At 32.7% G+C, this 27570-nt stretch overlaps 2 protein-coding genes across 2 annotated transcripts in view; both read right to left on the reverse strand.

The window, feature by feature from the left end:
* Positions 1–27570, reverse strand: part of Sys1 (Sys1 golgi trafficking protein) — a 203410-nt gene that overhangs the window by 64094 nt on the left and 111746 nt on the right. The gene's annotated exons all lie outside the window — the stretch shown is intronic.
* Positions 1–27570, reverse strand: part of LOC135839652 (protein turtle homolog B-like) — a 103068-nt gene that overhangs the window by 6031 nt on the left and 69467 nt on the right. The window contains exons 3-12 of the mRNA XM_065355773.1: positions 15025–15157; positions 12303–12511; positions 11388–11498; positions 11089–11295; positions 9173–9324; positions 6413–6560; positions 5331–5461; positions 4318–4477; positions 2341–2634; positions 1840–2142 (exon numbers count right to left, since the gene is read on the reverse strand). Coding sequence (XP_065211845.1) covers positions 1840–2142; positions 2341–2634; positions 4318–4477; positions 5331–5461; positions 6413–6560; positions 9173–9324; positions 11089–11295; positions 11388–11498; positions 12303–12511; positions 15025–15157 — 1848 coding nt within the window. The remainder of the gene's footprint in view (positions 1–1839; positions 2143–2340; positions 2635–4317; positions 4478–5330; positions 5462–6412; positions 6561–9172; positions 9325–11088; positions 11296–11387; positions 11499–12302; positions 12512–15024; positions 15158–27570) is intronic.

Here is a 27570-nt window from a genome sequence, read left to right on the forward strand (position 1 = left end):
TAGTTGAGATAATTTTAATCCATTAAGAAATTATTAGGAGCCACATTTTTTTTTTTTTTTTTTTTTTTTTTATTGAAAGTGAGGATAAAACAAACTTTGAGAGTGTTTTTCAACAGATAAAAATTGTATTGATCGGGATTTTTTTCAGAAAACAATACATTCGTTTCTTAGAAAAATTTGAAAAAAAAATCCATCCTACTGAAAAACCCACTAGGTATAAAAAAATATGTAAAATAAGTTGCCTACTCAGTTTGCCGTAAATACATATTCACGTTATATGAAAAGAAAAATGAACGGAAAATATGTATTTTAACAGTGACCCGACGCCTTCTCTTCCTCTCTTTCTCCCCTTCTTTCTACCTCTCAGAAATACATACCTACGTATGTTCCTCAACAAATAATCTTGGTCTTCAACTGTACTACTTCTAATCTCCCTCATGCCTCCTAACCACCCACTTTTATGTACCTTTGTGAAAATAAAATACAAAATTTCACTTGAATCGTGTTGGGATTGGATTATTTTAGGGACCCAAATATTTTCTCGATGCCTTTTCACAACTTTTTTTATTTTACTGCCCACCTTTAATTTTCCAAAAATGGCAAACAGTGCCGTTCACCGGTATCTTCTTAATCTCAGATAAAAAATGAAAAGTAAGAAAGACATTATCAAGATGAAATATTTTTAGTTTTGAAAGTATGTAGTACGTACTTACCTACATAGATTAGGTACAGACATGCTTATTCTCATTGTATAAAACTAGTTCAAAATTAATTTTTTTCCAATAATTTTGGCTTTTACAGATGGATTTCATAATTGATGCATACAGAAATCTTTTTGTAGGATAGTGGAAAATGGTTAGCTCTACACTACTTTAGATACTCTGTGCCTTAAAATTTATTAAACCGATGTCTGGACTTTGATTTTAAGGGGAGATACGGCTATGAACCAACTAATTGGGAGAAGAACTTAGAAATGAATTACACATCTGAATAACGAAAAATGCAATTAACAGTAGGAGATGGATTAAATACCTAATGTTTAAAGCGATCCTATACGAAACATAATGTAGGTATGTTGCTATTTAAATAAAAGTTTTGCGGAATACGTGATAATGTTCTTTGAATAAATTAATTAGACTTCATTTATGCTTGCATCATTGAAAAGGCGAACGTAAAATGAATATTAAACTAGAAGAAAAAAATTATGGTGCTTTTACTCTTTTCTTTTTTTCATTTTTATTTTTTGTTTGCGGCACAATAGAAGGGAAAAATTTAAAAAGACAAGCACCGACACCTTTTTGGAAGTAATTAGTCGAAAAATGCTGAAAACATAATCATTAGTGGAGAACATCCTCGGCGTATGTTTTAAAAGTTACGGTAGATATTGCAATGCCCGTTGAGTTATTACTGCAACATATGTGTGAACTTTTTGTGCTTATTAACATAAAGCTGGCGTTAGTTCTCAAAGTCACACAGTGCTTACTACTACGTATCTATCTAATTGATACGTTAATTTATGTTACGCGGATATCCACGCTAGAAAAAAAAAATACTTCAACCGAACACTGTCCAAAACACTACTGTATAATATACTCGAGAAAACTACACTAAATTAGGCTGCGAATATTTCAACGAGAGGCAATAATTTTACTACTTTTATTACGTCCTCAATTTCATTTCGTTAGAGTAGATATTTTGGAAAGTATTTAGCGTAAATGCTCGCTATCCTGAATGGTATTTTTTTGTGTGTGTGATAGCGAATCTGTCACGAGAATTAAGATAAATTAAGCGGAAAAGGTTTCGCGATAAAATAAGCGAATAATAAGTGTTGAAACCTACTTGCATACATTGCGACCCCTTTTGTTGGAGATGTCCGCAGAATAACCGGTTCCGATCTGCCTTTCGGATTAACGGAATATAATCGAATTTCGTATTCGATAGCTGGATCGATTCGGTCGAGTTGAAAAATCGGAGGAGATCGTCGTTCGGTTAGGTTGAAACTTGGTACAAGTCCATTCGGTTCCCAAATTTCCATTAAGAAGTACTGCGGCAAACCACCGTCGAAATTTTCGCTACATTCTACCCGAAGTCGAGATAATGTAAGATTGTTCATCGAACAATTTAGCAACGGGTGAGGATGACCTGTGTAATATATATTCTCATTACTTTTACTCCGTTCCGTATTCTCCCTCGTGATGAGAATAATTCCACCGAAGATTACATTTTTTGCCCAAAAACCTTGATTAATTACCGGAAATTAAAGCTACACACATATACGAGTATGTGTGATCTACTCGTATGCTAATAATAAGAGGATGCGATGAATTTTTCATAATTTACCTGCAGCGACTATTTGAAAAAAACATGCAGTTTCTTGCATTCCGACTATATTTCTAGCTCGACAAGATAGTGTGCCAAATTCTGAATCTGATCTGGGAGTGTGGTTTAAAAATGGAGATCCGTGAGTTGTGATGAAATTTGGTTCATGGACTGCTTTCATATCACCAGAATTATTGAAAGTCCATAAAAATTCTATTGGAGGAGGATTGGCGTCGACTTCGCATTTTAATAAAATTGTTTCTTGTTTAAAAGCGCCGTATATTTCGTCTCCATTTTTTTTGCACACAGGTGCATCTAAAAAAATAAAATAAAATAATAGTTACCTAATCGATAAGTGCCAACCTCAATAATTCAGAGTAAATTGAAAATAAACATCTTGTCTAAAAGAAAAAATAAGACTTGGTTTACAAAATGTTGTGATTTGGCAATCATTTCATCGCGTAGAGTATTCTTTTAGTTCAAAAGTCGAATAAGTTTGAGGTTTTGTACCTCAATCATGAGCCGACTAATTCGAATTGGGTATACGATTTTTACTCAATTTTCAACTTGTCAAATCGATTGGTGGTGGTTTGGAGTTGATTAAAATTTTTAAAGGTTTTAAAAAACGAAACATTAAAAAGGGTTCACATGGAATTCAACTCTTACAAACTCAGATTAACTGTTGTCGCAAACTCATCGATTGATTTATCGCGTTATTCGAGTTTTTTCAGTCTTGGAAAAATCTAGCATCCATTGAAGGTTCCCAGCACAGCTCCAAACCACCACCAATGAATTAGAAAAGTCAGAAATAATATATCAAAATTAATATTTAGGTAAATTTCAGAATTCTGCTCGACTTTTTTTAATGGAAACGATCGAAACGAATCAACTTTAAATGTTGAATAAGTCACCAAAAATCAAAAACTTGAATTCAGAGTACGAAATTTGGCCGATGCAGTTTGAGACCCTTTTTCAATTTTGATCTCCTTGGTCCAAATTTCTAGCTCAAATTAAATCAAACTATCAAAAACATACTGGAAAGAGGTCTCTATAACCAAATCGTATTGTAGTCTTTCCACAAAAGACTGGAACATTATCGTACACTCGACTAGAATACATTACACAGTTGGACAGACAAGTAAGCATAGGCTACCTATGCGTATACTAAAAATATTCTTATGATAACAAAAGAAAATAATTGCATATTACGGGATTTTTACACACTCGCCAACCAACAGGAAAAAAGGCATAACCGCGCATTATTCGATAAAAATTCTCAAATCCATTAAACTTTTTTCCCCCATAAAATACGAGTGAAATTTTTAAAAAAAGAAACATGAAACGTATAAATAGATGAAAGCGAAAATACTTTAACATGAAAATCCATCAGAATAATGGAAGAAATTTTTGTTTTTTTGTTATGTATTTTTTTTTCTTTCGTTGGTAAATGAAAACGTATGTAACGCCTTGCGATTTTAATGGATCTTAAATAAGTAATGAAACATTATAACAAAAAAGTTTCATTTTTATTTTTTTTTTTCATTCAACATTTCGATTTGTTGTATGATGTAAAAACAGTAATTTAGGAATAGAGTGAGCTGCGGAATAAGAATAAAAAGAGGAGCAAGACGACGACGAGAAAAAAATCACGAAAGAAAGAAAAGGGAGTAGAAAAAAAAGCGCAAACAGGACTGAAATGTGCTAAAATAGCGGAGGGAGGGAGAAAAAATGAACGATTTCATCGGCGCATTTCAAGGGTTACCTATTCAACTTTTAAAAGTCGAATTTCGAGGGTTTAATTCAACTTTGGAAAAAGGTTTTTAGCAACTCGAAGTAGGGAATACCTACGAATATTTAAACCTAGTTTTTTTTTTTTTTTTTTTTTTTTTACATACGACCTTATTTTTTGTTTTCTGTTTTTTTTTCACCGAAGTAGGTATTGCTTATCTAGATTGGATAATGTCTGTTACATATTTCGAAATAAATATTTTTACTTACATTTTACGTTCAGTATGACAGGATTACTTTCTGCAGCTCCTTCCGCATTCGCAGCATAGCAAGTGAAATTACCGGTAGCGGGTTTTTTAATACGTTGCAATATTAAATTGTGATCTGTTTTGATAATGTTGGTTGAAATATTGTGTGGGATGTCTAAGCCCTGAATAAAACAGAATGAATGTGGGAAAAAAGTCTGAATGAAAATTCTGTGGGATGTGAATAGGTAGGTAGCTAATATATCAAAATAGATATATCCTACAATCGATGTATTTTAGCTCAGTACCTAACGACTTAACGAGGAATAGTTTTCTTCCTCCGGATAGTCAGATTTTTAAGGCATATATTTCGTTACTTTTTCAAAAATTAAGGATGAATAATTACATTTTTTTGATGGAAGTGTTGGCTTGAAATTTCCCATCAAGACACCTACACATGGCGTGTTTTGCAACAGAACCGAATATTTCAATGACGTGTTACGAGTACAAGACAGCAACCCACTTTATACCAAAGCACTTAGATTTGCCTACTTTGAGATTTCAAGGGATAAAATACCTACCTATTTTAATTGCAATTATAGGTAAGTGTAACTCCTCAGACTAAGAAAATTTACCTGCTGATAAAATTAGAAAAATTCAGCGAATTTTAAACGATAATAAAAATGTGGACACACCTAGTCTGATGATGAAATCATACTTCAAATTTCAGCGATTGTCAACTCATCACTATTTAGACAAAGTTGTGTAAAAAAATCAACGAAACTCGATTTACTTGTAATATAGAATATGCATAAAACGAATTTTGAGTATATTTTATGGAGAATAATACAGCATACAATTTAAAAACCCCTCGTTGTATAAACGTTTCCCTTCTAATTTTGAATATCTACGCCGAGTCGTCCGTCGTGTTCGTGCATAAAAATAAATCGCTGAGTTTTCAATTACCATTAGCAAAGAATGGAAACAGATGAACAAATTGATTAAAGACAGTAAGCGAATTATATTGATTATACTTACGTTATGAAACCAGGCAAATTTATAAATTTTAGGATTTGCTCGGATGTAACATTCAAAGTAAACATCATCCCCTTCTTTAATATTATTCGCATCTAAAGATGATCCTATTTTCAATGTTAAAATAGGATTGTCTGAAAAAATTGAACCGCTTAATTTAATCGAACACGCAAGTGAAAAAGCTAAAAAAAAATATTCATACCTAATTACAAGGACTTGAAAAAATTAAGTTGAAATGTATTTTTTAGATACTTACGTAATTCAAATAGGTTACGTTGAATGTAAATTGTGGATATAAATATGAAACGTATATCTCGAAACAATGCGAGACAATTATGTGAAAATCTTATTAAGAGGTTTCTAAGTTAAGACGAGAAGTTGTAAAATTGAAACTTTTCAGTTGTGAGTCGAAAATTTTCAAAATTACCTATGTCGACTGCTCGACACAAATAACATAAGTTGTTTCATAAACGGTGAGATGAGGGATTTTATTGAAGTCACAAAGATAGTGCATAATAATTATTATAACAAAATAGGAACGTTTCGCTTTTGCGGGTACTGCAGCCTGCAGGCAAGAGGGGGTTTCGAAGATTTAAAAAAAATAATTTGGCATTCAAACAATTTATTTTTCATCTTTTCCCTTTTTACAACGAAAAAGTTATCATTTTTACCTCACACGATAGTGGTAAAATACTGGAAGTAAATTACTCCCTTGAAAAATAAAAAAATAAAAAATTTGAGATTTGAAAAATAATCTGATGGAAAATATTTCAATTTTTTTTTACCAGTTGTAAGGCCAAATTGTAACACTTGTTTTACAAAAAAAAAAAAAAAAATAACACTAGAAATTCGCTTTTACCATTCACTCGATGCGTTACAAATCGACACATGAGTATAGGCGAAGTATCTAACGCAAATTAATTTTTTCCAAAGCTCTTTATACGTACCTACACTCGTACTGTTTATAATATAAAATATCTATTTATCTACGTATCTATCTATCAAAGTGTTTTTCAATATTAAACAAGTCTAAGAATATTTATTGCAGATGTGAAAAGCAAATAGGTAAGTATGCCGCTACTTACATTGTACATTGAGACGCCATTTATCTTCTATCGCACTATTTCCGATGGATGGATTTTCTGCTCGACAAGTCAAGTATCTGCCGTCATCTTCTACTAGAGGTCTGAAAGATATTATACTAACGTCGGTCATGTTTCCCTCTGTAAGTGACTGGAAATGCAAATTGAATTTCATTAGAGAAGAGTAAACGAAGCAGAAGTGCTAATGTCATCAAAAATTTTTCAGCTTTTTTTCTCTGCAAAATACCGAGTGTATAATAACCGATACCTATTGTTCAAGAGCTTACAAACATGATAAAACATGTATCTAGTATGTACCCAAAAGTAGCTTGTCTAGTCATCGCTACACTCAATTTTTTTTAGGATACTATGTAATATTGTGTTTATGTTGAGTTCGTTAGATCGCAGCACTTCGTTTTCATGCGTACCTAGACCTACTGCGTTAGCCAGACATGGCCAGACGCACTTGTAGTACATAAAAATAGTTCTGGCTACGATTACGATTACTTTTTATGATTATTCGTAGGTATTCGTTCGTAATTTGTAAATTGTATTTTAGACTCGTTTCTTATAAAATAAATAGGTAAGTTTTTGAAAATACTATTCAAACTTATTTACTATAGGTACACTTTACATTAAAAAAAAAAATTCAATTTGTGATTTAATATACGTTGTGTGATTAAAATGTGAGATAGGAAATTTTTATATCTTGGCTGAATTATACTTGCTGGTGACAATTTTTTATGGGTCATAAATTTTTTTTCATCTCCAATCAAAATTTTTTTTCCAAAGATGAAGAAAATGCTGCGTTCAGATCTTAACACAGTCGTGTTAGAACATTACTGTACTGACTAAGTCAACCTATTTCTCCACAACACCAACCATATTCTGAAAATGTGATTTTTTTTTTGTAAAAATGTTACCGAAAAATTGTCCAGGCTAGATATTTTTCCTATTTAAATACAAATACTTATCAAATCGTATTCTTTTTTTTACTTTTATTCCATTTTTTAGGAAACATTTTTTTTATGTTCTTCAAATTTTCAAGAAAACGTTTTAAAAAATAGAGGATTTTAATGGTTAGGTAACTGTAACTATGTATTTATTCCATTTCAAAAAATCAAACCTTTTTTTAGAGTCCAACAGTTGTCAAAAAATCACTAAAATTCCATAAATTGTGACTAAAAAGCCACAACTACGAAAAAATTTATTTTGTACCTAACCAACCTAATTTAATAACCTTCGCGTTTTGAGGGGCCACGAGAAGCAAGGTATTTTTGGAGCCCAAAATTTAAAAAAAATGCATTAAAATCTCTGAAAGTGCTAATTGACAGCTGCCACCCTCGAAATGTTTTGTGATCATACGTAGTTTATTCACAGTCACATATAGTGAAGGTCACTTCTGGCATTAGAGAGGGAAAAAATGCAAAAAAACACTTGCTGATTTACCCAATAAAAATATTGAAAAGAGGAAATAAGCAACTATTTTGTTCATATTTTAATTACTTACATACCTACGCAATGATAATACATATTTTGAGGCCAACTTTCAACATAGGTGAGAAATAAAAACGATTTCCCCTTCACGTTATTCATTTATCCCGAAAACTCGCTAGTGTTAATAAAATTGCATAACCAGTTTGCCGTAAAAAATATTGGTATCTAGCTATCTACCAATAGATTTTCATCAACGAATAAACCGCTCACGATGCACAAATTTTATCTCTCGCTCGAGTCCTCTTTTACATAATTCAACCGTCTTTTCTCTCCATCCAAATCAGGATGATTAGATCCTTTTAATTTTCAAAAAATCTCATAAAATCTTGATATGTATAGTACGATCAAGCAGCTGCATCTATGGGAACTTTCTATTTTGGTCACATGTATAGTTATAAGTAGGAAAAGTCTTGTGCATAAAGAGGATCTTTAAAAAAAATACTAACTATTTGCAAACTTTTAGCTCGACGATCATATTTTTTTTTTGACAAATGCTGGATTCCAAAAATGGTATTTTTTTCATTGCTATAGGCACTGGATCTCAAAATTGTATGTACTTTAAACGTAAAAATACGACCAGGACTCGAAGGCTCAATGGTATAGGCGTATTATTTTTATAATTAGATATAATAATTGAAGATACGTAATAGAAAGCAAAAAATATATCTTTATCAACACGATAATTATCTAATCGATTAATAAGCCAGATAGACAGGCATATAAGTAACTAAATAGATAAACTCGAATTGCGTATTTTTAATTAAGAAAGCGATCCTTTAAATTGGTGTCGACGTTTTAAATTCCAAATACTCTTGTTTCAACGAGGATAATATGATTTTAAAAATTTTCTAGAGATGAATTTGCAGGGGCTTAAGCGTGATGTTCTTAATGCTTGTTGTTCGTACGAATCCCAATTAGATATGTGTCACAAACAGGAAACGAAGTTTATTTATTCAACTTATTTACTTTGCATATTATACTTCGTTAGTTTCAATTAAAGTTTACATTTCCGGCATGTAATAAAATTTCAGTTTTGCGGGTTTTTAATAATTTAGAATACAACCACGTTTCTTAAATGTAAAAGTCAGCAAGGTAAGGGTAACTTCTTCATCCGCGAGATATAAAACTTTTTATAGGTTCAGCCTAGTAGAGTACGATTTCGAATTTGAAAGCTTAACGTGTCAAATAAAAATTTCAACGCACACATACCCAGATACTTTGTTAGTTTAACTTACGGCTTGATAAAATCAAAATATTTATACTTACACTTTTAGCAACTTGAGTAATTTGTCGACTGCCTAACCACCATGTTATATGAGCTGGCGGTTTTGATCCGTAACATCTGCATTCTATATTGAAGGATTTTTCTGCTGATAAATAGTCTTGCTTCGTTGTAATATTTATAAATAATGGTTTCACTGTATCATGCATTTTTAAACAAAAAATAATGACATTGGTGTGCCATGAAGCTTATTATTGCGATTGTTTATAGCGAGGTAATTTATTGTCCATCGACTGTATATTAATATAGAACCGATTTTATTGGTCATTACTGCATTAAATTTTTCCCCTATATTATAGCATCCTGTTTCCGCGTAATAATTACGAATTTCGAATAGAAAGGCTCTTTTTAGAAAATGACCACACGTATTTATATGTATAACAAATGTGTACCTAGTTTTCGAAATTTTAAAAAAGAGGTGAAAGAGGAAATTCACCGAAAACAGGCTCATTGCGTGGGAATATTAGCCTATACAATCATACTAGTTCAAATTTTCTGGAATAATTTATTCTATCAAGTTATTTTTAGAGCAAGAAAAATAAGTAAGTACATACTAAGTAGTAAGTACATATTAAAATGGAACTTTTCACGTACTCCCTCCAAAAAAAAGGATATGAATAAATGGGTAAAAATATTCACAATAAGTAGGTACCTACATACTTATATTCATTTTAATAATTTTTTTCGAAATTTAGAAAATATAAATAAAGGACAGGGTTGACCACTGTCTAAGAAAGCTCACCCTTTTTTAAAACCATTTCTAGTTCTTCCTACAAGATTTTTTAAAGAATAGTTTATTCAGATGAGTGTTTGTTGCATCTTCGAATTTGATAGATATTTATCCAGAAATTGTCACGATGAAATTACATTATTAGGCTATCTAGGTATGTACTTATTTTTGGAAGCAATGCCCATCAAAATCAGTTCTTTATCAATATTCATCTACTCCTTCAATTATTAACAGATAGGCAACACATTCTAGGAAAAATAAGGTTTCTACAGCCTATCATGATTTCAGGATTGGGGGTGGGACCAATGACAAAATTCGTTTTGGTACCCTAGGAGTCCAAATCCATCAATAAGTATTTTGCATACTTATCTAATCAAAAACAATTTTTTTTGTTGCAACATAAAATTGATTTCAACCGTGGGGATGTCAACAGAATTCGCTATAATTTAGTATTTAGACTTGGTTTGGCGTACGAATTGAGGGGTTTGAGTGCGGAGCGATGATCTTCAGTCAATACTCGTAGATGTCCAAATTTTTGGGAGGGGGTAGAAGAGGGATGAAAAAGACCAAAAAAGACGAACTAAGAACCAATTGATAGGAAATCAAAATTTGTATGGCATTCTGAAAACCAGCTTCCTAGAGCAATTTGGAGGGGAATCTTGTGTCACGCCTCCCATATCTCTTCTAATTGACCTAAGAGGCTAAAATTTGGCATGTACATACATTTGGGGGTGACCTAAATGTGCCTTTTGAGCGGACTTTTCAATCCCTCTCCACTCCTTTTACAGTTGTAAAAAATACAACTATAAGACGAGTGAAAGGAAGGAAAATTATTCAAGAAATTGTTCTCAAAATTGAAAAATGTGCCGTTGAAAAGCAAAGATCCCTTCAACATAGAAAAAAGATTTACTGAAAAAATGGTTTTGTAGTAGATTTTTGGGAGTGAGGCATTTGAGTGAGGGGGAATAAAAAGAAGTAACATTCAAAAGAACCGAATTTTTTCTAATAAAAATGGAAACGGTGAAGGGATGAGGTAGATTTGAGGTTTAAACTGAAAACAAGATATTCAGTAGTTGATTTGATTTAAGAACTGAGTAGATCAAAATGAACTAAAAATTAACTCGCTTTAAAAATCAATGATACGACTATTTAAATAGAGTTCCAACTCACAATTTATGTTTAATATTATGTTTCTGGTAGCTGGTGAAACTAGATTCGTATTGGAAGCATGACAAGATAATTTTTTACTTTGATAATCTCTACTTAAAGACGGAATGGTTAATCTTTTAATGGTAACTTTTGATGAAGAACGATACTCCGTTTCTCCGTATAGTAATTTTTCTTCTAAATACCAGTCAATTCGTGGCACTGGTTTGCCTAAAATGAAAAAAATTATGGGAAAAAACGTTTAGAGAATACGTTTGGTTGGTACAACAGATGAGAAATATTAAACACGTTTTATAACTTACCTCCAGTCACTTCGCAATGTAATGTTACTTCTGAACCTTCATTAAATGGTTCAGCTACTTTGGAACGATCTCTATTTTTGTCATCGAATATCGTCGGTAATTGAGGAGGTTCTGTCAAGGCAGAAAGATTATCAACTTGTAGGTATAGGAAAACCAAGTAGCGAGCAAAGGGGTAATATTTCGATTTGGGTACCTAATTAGTTCAATTATTGGCAATTCTACCTACGATAATTCACCCAACAAGCCTAAATTTCGAAGGACAATGGGATAAGTACACAATGAAAGATAGCACACAATACGAAAGAAACCAATCAAATACGGTGGGTTGGTTCTATTTGAATGAGGTTTTTTTTTTCTTTCGTGTCGCTTGATGTGAGTCTTGAAAATAGCGGAAACGTTTTCTTTCTCTTTGAAAATTTATCCAAACGACTAATTCGTATTCGCAACTTCTTGGCACAAACGTCCGTTAATTAAATTTGTCATGTTCAACCTCACAGCCTCGTTGTTGCTTTACTCGAAAACCTCACAATTCTGTTTCGTAAATGAATTATGTTTTCAGTCTACAGGTTAACAGGAACATAATCGATTGGAAACCGCAATGCCGCCCATTTACACATGGTCAATCTCAATAATAAAGGCATATGGACTTCGCACAGTAGCTAACGCTCATGGCGTTGTTCAAGAACAAGCCAGTGCTTTGCAAAATCAATGCTTCGAAATTAATTTCTTATCGAAATGTAATCTTGAGCAATTAAATTGTACTTAATAGGAATACGCAGTCGGAAGGCAATTTTGTAATGCATTAAATCTTATATGTAGGTACCTATGAAATAATTTATGCATTATATACCCACACACGTTTTCGTATACGAAGCTAATTAAAATGAAGCGTTATTGAAAATGTTCATTTCTTACCGATGACAGTAAGATTAACTTTGGAATTTTTCGTTGGCGAATTTTGAAAATCCACTCGACATCTATAAACGGTTTCATCTTCTGTTCTAATAGGATCAATGACTAGAAAAGCAGGTTGAGTTTTTGCGACAAATTTCGCCCTATCCTTAAAAACTGTTGGAGAAGACCATGGTTTCGCACTATCAAATGGCTTATTTCGGACATCAAAGCTGAAATAAATCAAAACCATAGAAAACACGTATAGGTACATTAAATTTAAAAAAATAAGTGTAGGTTGTAGGTACTACAACTAAATATCATCAAAATTAGTGGGTAGGTGTAGGTGTGAATGCAATGAAATGGTATTTTTTCAGTTCCTCGTCGAAAATTGCAATAGGTAGTATAATAACTGAAAATTATATGTAGAAAGGGTGTTTAACCGCGTATCGAATCCTACAAACAAAAGTAATTCGCCCAATTGTATCTTCAAAGGAGTCAAATCATTTCCTAATCAATAATTACTACGGTATGGGTATAATTTAGAAGAGATTTGATCCTTTCAAGGGGGAATATAGGCAGCTTATGTTACACGGTGTTCGAGTTATGGCATAGTACGGTGTATGTAGAGCGATGCGGTTGAAAAGGCATAAGTGTGATAAATTGGCAGATGATACTTTTGTACCTTCGCTGATATTGAGTTGCAATTATTATAACGCTACCAGACACTAGAAAACGATACTCACATACAACTGATGTCAAATTACAACATAGCTAAAGCTACACATACATAGGTGTGTGCGTAGTAAATAATGTGTGAAATGGATGTATTATAACCAGTGACTTAAATTCATTTTGTGATGTAAGAATAAATTGAACATTTTCAGGCTATGTACTTATCTCATGCAAAGGTTGAAATAAAAGTTTACAAGTTTTTTTTCTCCTATTTATAAAATAACTTCCTATAAAATTCAATTCAAGGGTGAAAATTTGATTTCGTCAGCATTATTTATCCATAATATTCAGCCAATGTTAAGAAAGTGAAAAAAATTTCGATTTTAGGTGAAACAACTTTCTAATACTTATTGCATAGATACTCGTACCAAAGTAAATATCCATAATTTTACGTCACTAACAAGGGAACCTTTACTTTCAACTTATCTATCAACTCTCCGATTGAGCTACACAAATTGATTCACTGAAAGAGCTTTTCAACCCAAGACTCAGAACCAAATTGTGACCAATCGAAGTTTATTTTAAACCAGATTTTTAGATTTCTGGCTTTGATACATCTAATTATTAATTTTCTACAAAAATAAAATAAAAATCTGAAAAATGGTTTATATATTCTAAAGTAGAACTCCCATATCGAATATCACCGATTTCAAACTGGTTTGGAACTCCTATACAGAAGTAGACCTTTCTCCAGCGAAGGCATAGTATAAAAAATCAAATTCGACAGTTAAAAATTTAATCTCGTCAAAAGTTTGACATTCCAAATCAATTAATGTAGATGAATTGCAAATCTGAAGCGACAGGTTAAAAAGTAAATTTTTTTAGAAGTCGAAAACTCATTTAAGTTGACACCCCCCTCCGGCCTTTGAATTTATTTCCACTATTTACGAACTGATCTGAAGCCTCCGGTGAACGTTGATTTTTCTACAGCAATTTCAAATCGCTCCAGAAGATGTAGAAATCAACTTCAGTGGCTGAAAATTCAATACTATCATAAGTTCAACGTACCAAATCGATTATAGGACAGGTGAATCACAAATCCGAGGTGACGAGTTGAAAAGTGTATTTTTTCGAAAGTATGAAGTCTCTGCGTATACTTTAAACTGCTCGGAAAAAGTCAACAAGTTTGCTGGAGGCACCATAGGTTGGAAAATGGTGGAATCCATTTCGGGGAGTCAACTTAAGGAAAAAAGAGGAATGTTGAACTTACAACAGGATCAACTTTTCAGCTGCACTATTTGATTGCAACACACCTTCATTTGAAGAGATTTGAAATTGCTGGAGAAAAGGCAACTTCTGCTGGAGGCTCCAGAGCGATTTTGTGCGGTGGACGTTAGATATATCCCGATTTTCAGGTTTTTATCTCTAATTTACTGTATTTTCTTTTTGTAGAAAACCAATACCTGTATCAACAGACAATTTCCTTCATTTTCGAAAATTCGCCAAAAATCGAAAATCAACTTTAGTTGCTCAAAATTTGGTTTCGAGGTCTAGGCGACATTATCTTTCAGTGAGCCAAAATTCAGATCAATCCAAGTTTACAGCCAATGTTTATTTGGGAGCTATTTTAGGAAATGCAACCTCCTGTGGAATCCTCAACTTTTAAAATGGACACCGTTTGCAAGCTACTCCATTAGTCTCCATACTGTAGTAAAAAATGAGCGAAATCGATGACTGAATCCGAAGATTTCTTCGTTAAAAATTCAGGGCTAGATTAGTGGAATGTCTTCATTCTCCTACCCTCCTACCCAGGTTTGAAGATTCTTTTTAGGTAGCTAAAAAATGACATCACTCCGACTCAGTGAGCAAGCATCATTCATATGTACCTTCCAAAGATATGATAAATCAACCTCTATCACTGCATACACCTCAAATCCACAACAAAATGACTCAAGTTTTCAATTTCACGACGAACAAATTCTGAATAAGTACTTAGGTACCTATTTATAGATTGTATTTATCTTACACTACCTCAACAGATAGGTAAATACATAATACAAAGTTGACTCACCTATAAAGAGGTTCACCGTCTGCATCACGAAACCATAATACCATAGAGACCCCATCATCTTTATCTTTAGTTGATATATCACATGGCAGTTGAGCTCGCTGACCCCACACAGCATTCACAGATTCAATGGGTACTGCAATGAAACAAATAAAACAAAGCGCATAAATAACATAGGTAGGTCTCCTCGTATCATAAACATCAAAATGACTGAAGGTAGAAAACTCAAGCTCGTATCATCGCATTTCTGCACATTGTTACCTCGTAATAATCGGGGAGAGAAAAAAGTGTCGTGGAACGTCAAGTAATCTGTAGACACGACGAGAAAAAATTCAAAAATTCGTATAAGTACCTAAATGCAGTATCACTCGAATACTTGTATTTATTTTCTCGTTGATATTAAATAGCTATGGTACTTGGAGTCTGACCAAAGTTATTCCACTGGGAGCCAGGATAAGTACACCCATAAAAAAGTCAAGCTCCATATGGTCGTGATTGGATTTCAATGAAATAAAAAACCGACACGTTCTCTCTTTTTTTGAAGCCCATTAACCACGTAATTATACATTTCAAACCGACGACATGGAAACATTTATTTCTCAAATGAGAGAATTACTTCAACGAAATGTTCTAAACAAAAAAATAAATGAAACAAAACAAACAAACCGAATAAAAACGAAAAATGCGCGTATATACCTACCTATACACTAACAGTTGGCATGTGTAGCGAAGCAGTACCTGACCTAATAAAAATAAAACATCCAAATCGCATCTATCCAAGTATCCATGCAGTCACAAAGCGTTCTAACGACTTTTATATTATCGACAGAGCAAGCAATTATACGAAAAACGCCATTTAATATCCGAAAGTAACATAAATTGCTTAAATCTCTGTAGATTTTCTTTTATTTATGTTAACAAATTTTTAGAAAATTCAAATAAAATCGAAATTTACTTGAAGATACCCGCTTATTGTAGATTTACACGGATCATTTATAAATAAAAAAAATAAATAGATAAAAAAACACGTCTACTCGAATACCTAGGCTGGTAATATGTTATGTATTAGGATATCATTATGGTGCTACATGTGTTTGGTACACGAATATACGCTATACACATAGCCTACAAAGTATCTGTAGGTACGAGTACTAGAGTGGGTCATAAAATACTTTTTTTGCAACAAATTTGCGGAGGTTTCGAAAGGAAAAAATAGGAAAGTAATGCTAGAAAAAGTAAAAAGTTCGAACCTTCAGGTTGACCTCAAAAACCTTTTTCCCTTTCACATTAACTCGTAAACAATTTCTTTTCTTATTTCCAAATTCAGAAAAACATTTTTGGAATTAGGGTGATCTAAATGTGAAAATTTGAAGAATTTTAATTTTATTCTTCCTTCTTGTTTTTTAATCAAAAATACCAAATCGTGCATATTCAAGTTTTTGTATGTATTGTTGTACTGCGTTTTTTTTCTAGTCAAGAAACATTCTGGAGTAACAATGTAGTTTTTCGAATTTCTCTTTCCCACCTTTTTTTCTTGAAAACTTGCAGAGTGCAGAGGTACTTTGGAAAATGTAGATAACTTTTTTTCTGAAAAATTTTCCCCTCTTTTCCCGCCAAAAAAAGCATAAAAATGGGACGGAATGTAGATATTCGAAAGAAAGTTTATGCATTATTGATAGGTACTTTTTGAAACATTACATACAAAAATTATTCTAAAAATTTCAAAAATTTAGAACTTGAAAAAAAAAATCAAGATTTGTATATTTTTTATTTAACGTAATTTCATAACAATCATCAAATCCCGAGAAAAAATAAAATCAAAAACCAATCCACCTTTACAGAAATTAAAACATTACCTACCAACTATAAAATAAGACCGTTGCTCACTGCGATTGTAATATCTTTTCCATCCCATAGAAATAGGTTGTTATAACTATGGAACTGGAATACCAGGTAAGTCTATGGCCTATTGTAAAAAAAAGCCTCGTGCCTGCAACTACATCCAACCCACGCTTAAAACTGGAGAATCTTGGAACCGAGTTGTTTTATTTTATTTTATTTTCATTACGCAGGAGAAAACCTTACTTACTTTCGCCTCCGTTGGATGACATTCAAAACAAAAAATGAAGAGTGCACGCGCCACTTTATACATGGATGGTATAAGTATAGTATAAAGGACAAGTGTAGATTCATTTCATTTCAGGTACTCAACGGAATGAAAATTTTGAAACCGCCTAAACAATCATGGTTGTGAAATTAGGCATTGTCGAGTGCCTTGAAGAAAGAAAAAATTGAATTTAACTTTGGGGTGTGTTTGCGTACGATGGAGAAGTAGAGAAATGCGAATGTAGCCATTATGTTTTAACTACACCGCGGCAACCTTCCAACACTTCATCTTAATTAAGAGCAATTTAAGCCGGTAATAATAATACTCACGTAAAACCTATTGTTAAACCCCAAGATACAGTACCTACGTGTACAACAAAATGCAGTTGCTTATTAGCGAGTATTTTGGTTAACAAGCGTATAACTATAGGTAGGTTATTTTTTTTTACTATATGATGAAATCATACGAAGCTGCAAGGATTTACTTTTCAATGGAGCAAGGGAATAATATTTAAAACTTGCAAAAAAAAGGAAATGGATACAGAGTAAATAAACATACCTATTATAATATGCGTAAGTAAATTGAACTAAGTTCATTGGTACACAAAAATAAATATGTAAATACATACAAATTTTTCAAATGGGGTAAACCTGCTCGAACAAAAGCACACTCCAGTCGTGATTTGACTGTAAATAGGAGGATGTGCCCAATTATTCTCAAGGAAAAATATATACTTTCATCATTTTCCAAAATTAAAAAAACAAGCAGAAATTATAATATTCTTAGATATGTAGGTGAGCAGAGGCTGAGCTAGGAAAAAACGTTGATGTTGGAGAGCTAAAAAGCCGAGAAGAGAAGATCCGTGACAGAAAAATTCCCCAATATGGCTATTGGCTACAAAGCTTCGATCGCACAAGAGGCTCCAGAATGACCGAAAATACTCAAATTTGGTTCGAGAGAGTGTATTACTTAGTTTCAGTATAATTTTTTTTATTTTTACTAAATAAAATGGTTTTTTTTTTTTTTTTTTTTTTTAAAGCATAATTTGCCGAAAATGGCTAATTTTACATTTTTTAAAATGCCAAAAATCGAAAAATTAATTTGGGCTGCTGAAATGTAGGTTGTGGAGGTTTTAGAACATGCCCTTTCCAAAAATCGAAATCCCGTTAAAATCGTAAACGGGCACCTCGAGAGGTTCCTTCGTTAATCAGCTTGTAAAAAATTTTCTTTTCCAAGACTTATGATAGGTAAGGTTTCTCGCATTGCATCATATTATGTTGGTTTATGTTGTTTTGTTTCAAAACAGGTACAATAACTGCATGGATACCAATAATGTTCTATATTACACTGACGAATGAATGAAGAAGAGTAAAACAACACATTAAAAATATACGTACCTAGTACATTAGATAAGTACCTATTAAACCCATCTTATAGTTGAAATGATGAAAAATTGGTTCATAAAAATGTAAAGAAGAAACGGAATCATCTTATGTAGTTAAGGTTTCATATCAACTACATAAATTTAATATTGGATTATATGAGAAAAAAGAAGGACAAAAGAGACAAGTTTCGTAGTTACGAGTAAGTACATACTACGTACATAGGAAAATATTATTTTATTCATATATTGGTACGGTGCAGTGTATGTAATCTGGTTTCATACATTGTGTGTATACGTAGGAATACATTTTGTAATGGAGAGAGCAAAACATTTAATTGAACAAAGGCGATATGAGAATTCGATTCCCCATGGACGAGCACATAGAATAACTTAGTTCGTATTCAAAAATATATATTGAAAAATGTATTATGAAATAACTTATCTATGTAACACGATATTGAGATTTTATCCAAAGGTATCTATTCGTTTTTTTTTCAAAAAAAAAAAAAAAAATGTAATAATGGATTTACTGTCACACATACACCTACCTACTATTTTTATTTAGCGATAGGTAGGTACCTATCTGTATAGTTAGAATGGAAGAATTTCTCAGTGCCAGAGTGATTTTGTATATTTTCACATTATTTTAACTAAAAAAATTACACAAGTGTAAATTGGTTAACTGATGCTATAAATTGAAGGGGTAAACTTACAGAGAATTCGGTGTTGATTTTGCGAAGTTGCCGAACTCCTTGAATATTGGAAGTTTAATTGTAACATGATACAGAACTTTTGAAGGAACGTAAAAATATTCTTCAAAGTGTGGAAGATAATTACCTATGCAAAATGTGCAAAAAAGCCATTAGGTACCTAGGTGGGTAGGTATCTACAGAAAATTGAATTCCTTATACTAGATTCATTATTAAGTCTATTTTTTTTATTTTTTTCACATTTTCATTTCAAAATGTTTTTTTTTGGTGATGATTTCAAATGATTTTTTTCCAATTGTGATTTCAAATAATTTGTTTGAGGCGATTTAAAGTAGTTTTTGGCGGTGATTTAGAATTCGATTCTTGATTCAGAATGAATTTTCTTCGTGATTTCAATTTGATTTTTAAAAAATGTCCTATCAATTTGGTTTTTTGCTTACATTTTTTCATCTTTTCCGCCCATCTCTTCATTCCTTCAAAAATTTGGACATCTGCGAATATTGACCCGTAGGTCATCCCCACTCAACCCCCTCAATTTTTACGCCAAACCAAGCCTAAATACATACATTTGAGCGAATTTTGTTGAAATCCTTAAGGCTGAAAGCAATTTATGTTCCAAAAAAAAAAATATATATATCAGACATGCAAAATATCAATGGATTTGGACTCCTAGGATCCCAAAACGGATTTTGTAATTGGTCGCACCTCCAATCCTGGAATCGTGATAGAATGTAAAATCCTTATTTTTCTATTGTTCTAAGGCAGATTAGCCTAAAAATGAGCCTTGTTTGTGATTTCAAATTCTCTTCCTTGTGACTGATTATTTAGTAAAATAAATTTTTTAGTGGTGGTGGTGTAAGTATGTATGCAGTTTGGAATATTTTTGGGATGACCTCAAGTGAATTTTTTGCGATGATTTTGGATTTCAAATAAGTTTTTAGCGTTCAATATTCTAATGATTGGGGGGGGGGGGATGATTGTAAATACATTTTTTGTGTTGAGCTAGTTTTTCGAGAATGATTTAGCTTGAAATTTTTTCCTAATACTAAACTTTTAATAATTCTTTTTTGGGATTTTTAAAATAAATTTTCCAATGAGTATTTTGGAATTTCATTTTTTAAAATTCAGTTAGCGTAGAATAATTTCTTCTCGTTTCAAATAAATTGTTTCGTGGTGACTTCAAATGATTTTTTTGTTGTAGATTGGTAGGTACATATTTCCAATTGAATTTTTTAAGATGGTTTCGAATGGAAAATTCATATTTTGCAAAACTCGTCATTCGCGAGATAATAATACGTACGAAAGCATTGCCAATTTTCATACCTATACCTACTTTTCAATAAGTGTATCTTTCTATACTTACTACCCAAGTAAGTACTTCTAAAAAGGAATTAAATGTAAATAGGTACATGGTACAAATATATACCTACTTCTTGAGAATATAACTAGGCATGTAGGTACTTCGTTAAAATTTAATGACTCCCCGATTCATCGATTCGGCTACCCGGGCATCGTTTTCGATAACTTTTTTTTCCATAGTCCATATTTGAAAAAATTTACGGATGAATGTTCACAGAACGAATGTTTCTCTAGGAAATTTCTCATCTCATTTCATTAATCATATTCATATTTGGAATTCCATCTTCAACATTTCGTTTTCGTTTAATATTCAGAGTTTACTTTTTGTTGGTTATAATTTTATTTTATTTTTGTTATTTTGAACCGAAATTGTGTCCGATTGCACTCGTTTCAAGTTTTTCTTACCATTCATATAGAATTCCATTTCGTAAGACTTTCCTTTTGTCCGCTCACTGTAGGAAGTAATATAAACAAAATAAAGCATTATATCCCATTTGTCAAACGCGCGTAGAGGATTTGTAGCAAAACCAACAGCGAAGGAAAGAAAATTCCGGAGCAAATCAGCAGCGGGTAATGCAAGAGAAAGAAAGCGTTCACTGGTAATGAAAAAGGAAAAGAAAATGCGCGACGACGAAATGAGACCGGAAGATATTTTAGGGTGAGAGCAAAAATGTTCCCTTAAATGTTGCTTTCATAGGAATTTCCACTTTTCAAAATAATATCGTAACAAGAACAACGATGACAATAAATGCGTTTATAAAAAAATTATTATATCTTCGCCACAAATTTCTTATAATTATGTAGCTATTTAAGCTGAATGCTGCAGTCTTTTTGATCGTCTTTGATGGGTTGAAAATAGCTCGTGCCGGGTTTCACGGTTTTACAAGCATTTTTAGGGAAATTCTGAAAGTCGAATTGTCGACGAACGAAATTCAAATTTGAAATAATGTACAATTTAGATTTCAATTTTTTTCAATTCAAAATAGAGAGCAATTTTTTTGTAAGATAAACCTATTTAGATTAAATCCAAATTCCAAATCATACGTCGATTAATTAGTCACTCTTGTAACTTATTTAGTTCATCAGACTTACGAGTAATTACAAAATGACTGGGGAAATGTAAGCTTATGGTAGCCTAATATATATATACAGTAAACGCATCAGTTAAAATTCATCTCCACGTGGTATTGTGATGGTACACTATACGCATCCGGCATATTATTGCAATTAGTTAGGTACTCGGATGTATTGAATGCAAGAAAATTGAAAAATTTTCAAACGGTTATCTACGGTAATCGTATGCATTTCACATTAACCATTTGCCGGATGCAAATGAATTGAAATTCCGATCGCGAAATATTCACTACATAGCCATATGTGTATTTTGTATATGTAATTCGTGCGTTTTGAAATACGAGCTTAACGTATCTAATCGCAATACGCTTACAGGATAATAGCTTGATGGCTTTACAACGACAGCAAAGCTTATCAAAAGAGGAAGAGATCGCGAAAACTACATATTACAGCTTACAATGATCCACTTTTATACTGACATATCACAACTTTTCGCAAAAGGTTAAAATAACGCTTCTTGTGTCACTAAACGTTTTACGACGACCCAAAATCATCTTTTAAATCCGTATCAACCAACACACATACGTGTACAAACGTTCTATACTCGCAGTTATATGTACTTACTTTACTTATTCGTACTTATGCTACTTGTATCGTACCTACTTAGGTACCTAGGACGTACCATCCTACCTCATTCGTCGTACTACGTACGAATTAAATAAGTAAAAAAGTAGGTACCTACCTACTTATCTGGTGAAAAAGCATACGCTGTAGAAGGTGCATTACATTGCTAGCAAAGGGTTTTGTTTTCACGACCAAGTTTAACGTCAATCATCAACCAAAAAAAAAAAATGGTCGACTGATGAAGAGCAAATATGGTGCTTTTCAATCCGTTTCTTGTGTCTATTCTTTACTTTCTCAAGTTTTCTTGATTTTACTACATTATTTTTATAAAGCAACAAATGCTGCTCAAAAAAAAAACAAAAACAAAACTAGACAGGAGTAAAACCTGAACTAAATTTTTATGTTTCTTTTTTCTTTTTCTTTTTCAGCCGCTGAACGGTTGGAAATTTACAGCCACTAAAATTGTCTACCCATTCAATCGATTCGATTCTCTTGCCATTATGTATCATTTCTTTTTTAGATTTGGCAGAATCATCTCTCAGGCTTTACCAAGGAAAAAGGTGCCTACCTATCTATCTTGGCAGCACAGATGCAAAGCATGCATATTTTATTTTTTTTTGAAAAATGAAGTAGAAGTTGATATTTGAGAACAGTAAGAGCTCAACAGGCTTACAGGTACTTTCGAAGTTGAGAGTATCTATACTCCTAAAATATTAGGTATACCTAGGCAGGCGTTTTTTAGTAAATCAAACAGCATTAAAATTAAACTAAAATGGTGAGAACCAAAATCGATAAAAATTACCATTTCTTGAATTGGAGTTGTAATAAATGAAATTTAACATTTTGTTGAATCGATTGTCCCCTAACAACTTCAGTTTTTTTTTCATCATAGGTACACAAACCAAGTGTTCAATATGTTTTATCAAGGAAACTTTCATAACCTGTCAACTCTGATCGAGTTAAAATGTGTATCGGTGAAAAAGCATATCAGAACTAAATTTTGAGCTGTCTTGTTGATTTTTCGATTTTAGGTGGATTTTTAAAATGGTGTCAACAGCCTGTTTGCATATTAATTTTAAAAAAGTAATAAATCGTGAGATGAAAATTCTGAAAATGAGGTTTTAAATTGACTAAAATTGAAAAAAATCAAGATCATAAAAAATTTTCTTTTTTTTCTCTCATAGAAAATAGCAAAGAGGTTGAGCAGGTATGAAAAATATCAATTAACTAGTTTTAATTCTTTTGATTTAAAATTAATGAGCTCATTTTGAATTTTCAATTTAGTTTTTCTCAAGCATAATTTTGGCTTAGTGTCCTGATTCACACGAATCCTTTAATTTGATCTTCATTATGAAAAACAAAACAATAGGAAATTTATTTTTTAGAGGGAAAAATTCAAGGATTACAAAGAAGGAAGAACAAAAAAAGGAAAGGGTACAATCATTTAAATATATAAAGATCTTCTCAACCCAATAATGGTTTACTTTTCGAAAACTGCAGAATATATCTCGCGCAACCGGCGCCGCGCCGCGCCTGCAAAACAGTAATAGGCAACTTATCAACCGTAAATTCACACTCACAATCAGCTTCGAAAAAAAAAAACGAAATAATATTTCGATCATTACTAGCTAATTTTTTTCCTATAATCAAACGCAGAAGACACTGTTCAACGAGTTTTCATAACGAATAAAAAAATACCACGTGCTCTCTACACATTGACATTTTCTCCAACTATTAGTATGTACTTGGAAGGAATTCGAATAAGTCGAAGTTTATTTTTTATCGTGCATTTTGATTCTTCAACTAGTTTTCGTTATACTGGGGTAGTATATTTTCATTTTTATTCGTCTCCAATGTTAGTATAACATTTCGAAATCAATACCAAGAAAGTTTTAATAAATCGAAAAACTTTCTAAAATAACGTATGTCGAGTAGGTACCTACCTAAGATACGTTGAAGAAAAAAATATTTATACAAAGTTTTATTTTTCCATATATCAGGTATGAAAGTAAATAGATAAACATAATTAAAAGTTGCGTTACTTGGAGGAAACCACCACTCCTCACATGCTACTTATATGTACATTGTATAGGTACCTATACCTACTACCTACTACATATAAGGGTGCTACCTCTTATTTCAGTTGCGTGTGCCGAGAACAATAATTTTTTTCAAATTTTATTTTTAATTTCATTAGGCCCAACTAACATGAATTTCATGATTTACTTTGTAAAGTATACCTAGGTGAAAATAATAATTTGATTTACATGCACTTAATTCCATACAGCAGACATTTTTTTGTTTTTTGTTTTGCTTTTTTATTTATTTTCTTTGTATAAAAGAATTCGTTTTTCTTACTTTAAAAATAAATAAAAACAGCCCTTAAAAGGTTACAATCTTTTAGTAATAAGGTCGTGTTTGCATATTTTCGAGCTGCGAAATGATTAATGTTGGAATAAGAACACTTTTCTAAATATTAAAATAAACATGGTTTCCTTTTTCTGCTTTCGTAATTTTTACATTTTCAACTCTTGGTGCTTTGTATTTATGACAATATATTACAGCATCTCCTTTACACTGGTGATTAAATAGTTAAAGCGACCCATGCAGCCGGATAAAAGTTTTTCTTGTTTCATATTTTTTATGACTTTTGGTCTAGTTATTATATTTGTACTTATTAAATATCTCACCGTCGGTTGTAAACCTCTACTATTTATTTAACTTGCAAAAGATTTTCGTGTGTTTGAAGATTATATTTAGGCACCCGTTCTGAATACCTACTGGTACATCGTAGATGTGGTACTAATGAAAAAAGGAATCATAAATAGAGAGATTGAAAATTTGCTCAGTTTTCATTATTTTGTACGAGTAGGTTTAAAATACTGCGGAATGATTTGTCTTGAGGTGTCTACATATCTATTATGTAGGTACATAGTCACGAGTAAAAAAAAACAAACAAGAACACATTGAATTAAAACGGCATGAATTTGAGATGTTGGGATTCAGAAAAAATTCAACATAAAATTAAAATTTTTGGCAGCCTACAAAACTTTTAATGTTTCTACATTTGAAAAAAAAACTGTTTTGCTGGATGTAATATGAATTTGTGCGAAGAGTATGGTTGAAATTTAATTTCTGAATTCGAAGGGGAAAATGAGAAGTAAGCTACTCGTACCTTAGCATCTCAATTCGATGTAAAAATTGAGATATCACATAATTAATACATATCAATATCAAATTCTAAAAATTTATAATAGATAAGAGAATTCTAAAATTTATAGTTTCAGGTAGGCCTACATTTTCCATGTAAGTCTAGTGTTGTTTTTGGACATTTTTGATACTTCAACTAAAATTTCAAAAAGTGAAATCTTTTCAAAATCGAAAATCCTCAAGACATTTAACCCTCCTTTATTCCAATCTTGTCGTAATATGGAAATTTTTGTTAGCGGAACACCATTGAAGTTGACAAAAAAAAAAGACATTAAATAACTGTTTTATTTTCCTTTACTTACATGTAGATCCAAAATAAAACAATCGAGAAGAAAAGAATCCAAAAAATTTAGGGGATGAAATGACATGCTTTGAATTTGTTTTCGAATTCGATCACTTTTTTTTAGCCAAATTTTTGTAAAAAATGATGGCTATTGCGGTAGGCCCAACTTTGGATAAAAAGGTCGGGGGTCAAAAATTTTGATAGTTCTCGACGTTTTGAGCTCAGACTAGACGATTCCCGGTGTGTCAGTTTTTATATATATATTTATATGTTTATATGTTTATGTATATAGAAGTTTCACCGAAACTTGAATTTTTTACTTTTTTAATCAAGAGACGTTCTAATGAATGAAATGAGATGAAACTTGGGGAATAGGGTTCTTTTGAGAACTAGAGTTGACCCCTGCAGTGGGGAGGGTCAAAGTTGAAAATTACAGAAAGGTCATTTTTTTGGAGGGGCATAATATGGCCCCAAATGAACAAAAAAGGTCCAAAATCATACCATAGGTCAGTACCTCCATAATGATCAACATATCCAAATTTCAGCTCCCTAGGTCATCCCCACCCCATTTTAAGTGAGAAAAACCACATTTTACCCCTATTTTTGACCCCCTCACCCCTAAAATTGACCTTAGGAGTCCAAATTTTCAGCATACAATGAGAGGGTGCCTTTTGTGTGCTTTTTGCAGGTTTCAACCTTCCAACCCCATTTGACCCTTCTCCAGGGTCAAAAAAGTGGATTTTTGCGTGTTTTTTGACGTTTAGCCAAGCCTACAGCCCCTCCAAATTGACCTAGAGGGTCCAAATTTTCACAGTACATTGGGAGGATGAACCCGAAGTGCCTTTTGCAGGTTTCAACCTTCCAACCCCATTTGACCCCTCTCCAGGGTCAAAAAAGTGGATTTTTTCATCCATTTCACGTGTTTTTTTGAAAATTTCAACATTTAGCCAAGCCTACAGCCCCTCCAAATTGACCTAGAGGGTCCAAATTTTTACAGTACAATGGGAGGATGTACCCGAAGTGCCTTTTGCATGTTTCAACCGTTCAACCCCATTTTTACAGAAAGGTCATTTTTTTGGAGGGGCATAATATGACCCCAAATGAATTAAAAGGGTCCAAATTCATACCATTGGTCAGTACCCCTATTGTGATCAACATATCCAAATTTCAGCTTCCTAGGTCATCCCCACTTCATTTTAGTTGGGAAAACCCACATTTTACCCCTATTTTTGACACCCTCACCCCTAAAATTGAGCTAGGGGATCCAAATTCTCAGCATACAATAAGAAGGTGCCCTTTGAATGCTTTTTGCAGGATTCAACCTTCCAACCCCATTTGACCCCTCTCCAGAGTCAAAAATGTGGATTTTTGCGTGTTTTTTGACATTTAGCCAGACCTACAGCCCCTCCAAATTGACCTAGAGGGTCCAAATTTTCACAGTACATTGGGAGGGTGTACCCGAAGTGCCTTTTGCAGGTTTAAACCTTCCTACCCCATTTGACCCCTCTCCAGGGACAAAAAAGTGGATTTTTTTCATCGATTTTACATGTTTTTTGAAAATTGTGACCTTTAGCCAAGCCTACAGCCCCTCCAAATTGACCTAGATGGCTCAAATTTTCACAGTACAGTTGGAGGATGTACCCGAAGTGCCTTTTGCCAGTTTCAACCTTCCACCCCCATTTGACCTGTTTCAGGGTCAAGACAGGTTTGTTACCACATTTTTTGAAGGGGGAAGAAGAGAGTTGGGCGAAGCCCGAGGGGGTGCAGGGGGGGACGGAGTCCCCCCGCAAATATAGGA

The sequence above is a fragment of the Planococcus citri genome, chromosome 3, assembly GCF_950023065.1.
Source record: "Planococcus citri chromosome 3, ihPlaCitr1.1, whole genome shotgun sequence".
Lineage (NCBI taxonomy): Eukaryota > Metazoa > Arthropoda > Insecta > Hemiptera > Pseudococcidae > Planococcus > Planococcus citri.